At 39.2% G+C, this 2,641-nt stretch overlaps 1 protein-coding gene across 1 annotated transcript; it reads right to left on the reverse strand.

Annotated features, from left to right (window-relative positions):
- Positions 1-491: 491 nt before the first annotated feature.
- On the reverse strand, positions 492-1,400 carry LOC126108406 (uncharacterized). The gene is made up of 2 exons (XM_049913615.1): positions 1,317-1,400; positions 492-1,232 (listed from the first exon to the last, which is right to left on the reverse strand). Exons 1-2 carry the CDS (start codon positions 1,371-1,373, stop codon positions 492-494), a joined length of 798 nt encoding a protein of 265 aa, XP_049769572.1. The 5' UTR covers positions 1,374-1,400.
- Between the last annotated feature and the right edge of the window lie 1,241 nt (positions 1,401-2,641).

The following is a 2,641-nucleotide window of genomic DNA, read 5'->3' on the forward strand; positions in this document are numbered from 1 at the left end:
AATAAAAATAAGCATAGACATCCAAGTGCTATCAATCAGTAACAAATATTGTGCAGTACCTTACTACCACAGATACAGTCATCACAAAATTATCTTCCAAAACTGTTAATTTGGGATACATAAATGTTTAGGTAGGTCTTTTCATACCTTCTTCATAACCATCAAAGAAAAATATTATTTCATAATAGTGGCTCTCTACATGTCCCAGATAATTAATTGTGGAGCTGTTATGCAAAATAAGATCAGATTTTGGCAAGGTCTTGTACAGGTTCCAATCATTGCTTGAGATACATATAAATTTATCTCTCTCTCTCTCTCTCTCTCTCTCTCTCTCTCTCTCACACACACACACACACACACACACACACACACACACACACACACAAATCACTGTCAATATGCCAAAGGACTGAAAATGAAACAATGAATAAGGTAGTGTTTCAGAAACATAGTAAACTATTATCTGTTACCTTCCCGAACACACCTTTCTGCTATGGAACTCTGCCAACAGTATTGAAATACCATGTCAGATGTTGTCTCACTTCTCTTGCATTGGCTGAACTATGATTTGCACCCTGAGCAGCAATGCTAGGAAGACATGGTAATTCATCTACATTTGGAGGGACATATCCTTGAGAGTTTCTGGCAAGTACAAAATTATGCAACAAGCAACATACTTTTGTAATGAGCACTACTTTGGAAACAGGTAGTGGAATAGTCTGCAGCAAAATTCTGAATTTGTTTGACGTTATGCCAAAGGCATTTTCCACAACTCTACGTGCTCTACAAATTCTGTAGTTAAAAATTCTTTTTTCTGGTGTCATGTCACGTTCAGGATATGGTTTCATTAAATTTTCTTTTAACGCAAAAGCATCATCTGCCACAAACATGTAGAGAACACAGATTACACTACCTGGAAGTGGAGACTGTGGTGGCAAATTTAATGAACCATCCACGAGTTTCATGAACAAGGCACTCTCTCTGAATATTGCACCATCATTCATTCTTCCATTTCCGCCAATGTCCACAAACAAAAATTTATAATTAGCATCTACTAGAGCTGAAAGAACTATGCTGTCGTGACGTTTGTAGTTTCTGAATGATGAACTATCAGAGCGTAGAGGCCTAAACTTGACATGTTTCCCATCAAGTGCTCCAATGCAATGCAGGAATTGCCAGAGGCTGTGGAACCCATCTTCTATTACTTTCCACTTGGCAGGATCACGTAGACACTGCAAATTATATTTTATTTCACAGCCATGCCATACCAAGTAGAAAATCGTAGCAAATACTTATAGCATTTATCTTGAGCTTACCTGTATCGCATTATCTCCTAACATGCTTGCTATGGCCGTCAAAGTCTCTGGTATCATTCAGGAGAGTGTGTTGTTTGCTATTCGTGTATAATAGGCCAAATCTTTGTAAGTGTTTCCAGTCGCTAGGAAATGCAGTGTGACAGCAAGCCTAGAGATGCATATTAAACATGTCTCAGATTGATCGTAAAACTACAATGGATTATACATAAAAATTAACTTTCTGTTTCGAACATATAATAATGCACTTACCCTTCCCGGGCCGTAATTGCCTGACGCATCACCGTGTCTTTCTTCTGAATCAAAGGCGAAACCATACGAAGCAGTCCTTCAAATACCAATACATCCATTCATATAAAATTTGCAAAGGATGTACGATCTTCTATCCTATAAAATAAAGTCGTATATAACAGTCATTGTTGGTATATTTATAAAGTCAAACAGTAATGAAATGGTGATACTTTTCAAACAAAAGTAGGTGTTATGCGAACTAAGCTCAACTCTTTATGAAGCATGGAGAGCACACCTTTTCCAGCGTTTCTCCTCTTAATCCAGTTTTTCGTCCATTCTTTCTTTCTTCTTCTCTCATTAGCATGCATTTCTGCATCATTTAGCACCAAAAGAGCTAATAATGCCAGTTTGCTCTGAACATCTGTACCTGAAGCAGCCATCTTTGTTCGATACAACATGCAGCCGATCACAACACAACTAGCTGCTGATCTTGCACCATGGGAGAGCTTCGGCATGGAAGATAGCAGGCTGCTTTCCCTGCAAGCTGGCAGGCATGCACGCCATCTCGCAAACTTGCAGCGAACCTTGCTCCATGTGAGATGGGCTTAAGAATGCCAGTGCCTTCAAAGAGGTTATTGCAAGATGTTTGATTATTAATCAGCATTGCATGATATTATTACAAGTGCACTTCTCCAACATGAATGCTTCACGACCTTAGCTACATTTTCTGAAAAGGTTATACCATTAGTCCCGTTAATACGGAAGCGTCCGATCCCGCCCGTCTGCTTTGACCCATGACGTCACCAATATGGCAGAAATGAACATAAACCATGATTCCAATATGGTGCATATAAAGTCGGGATGTACACATCGAAAAACAAACACACACTTTCCACAAAAAGCCTTATGACACTAACGGGACAAGTGCGGGAAATGGGGTGTTTTTGGGTGGGGGCAAACTATATATAAACAAATTTAGACACCCACCCCCATACAAAACCACACAAAATGACGAAAAAACCATCACAAAACTCTCCAAATACCACTAAACACCATCATCTGGAATCGGACACTTCGCTTGACATATATATCTCAAC

The sequence above is a fragment of the Schistocerca cancellata genome, chromosome 11 (assembly GCF_023864275.1).
Source record: "Schistocerca cancellata isolate TAMUIC-IGC-003103 chromosome 11, iqSchCanc2.1, whole genome shotgun sequence".
NCBI lineage: Eukaryota > Metazoa > Arthropoda > Insecta > Orthoptera > Acrididae > Schistocerca > Schistocerca cancellata.

Excerpts from the sequence above, each read along its gene's own strand:
- LOC126108406 (XM_049913615.1), bottom strand. The coding sequence starts at position 1,373 with ATGATACCAGAGACTTTGACGGCCATAGCAAGCATGTTAGGAGATAAT. Across the intron at positions 1,233-1,316 it reads TAGGAGATAATGCGATACAG|TGTCTACGTGATCCTGCCAA; the intron begins GTAAGCTCAAGA and ends TATAATTTGCAG.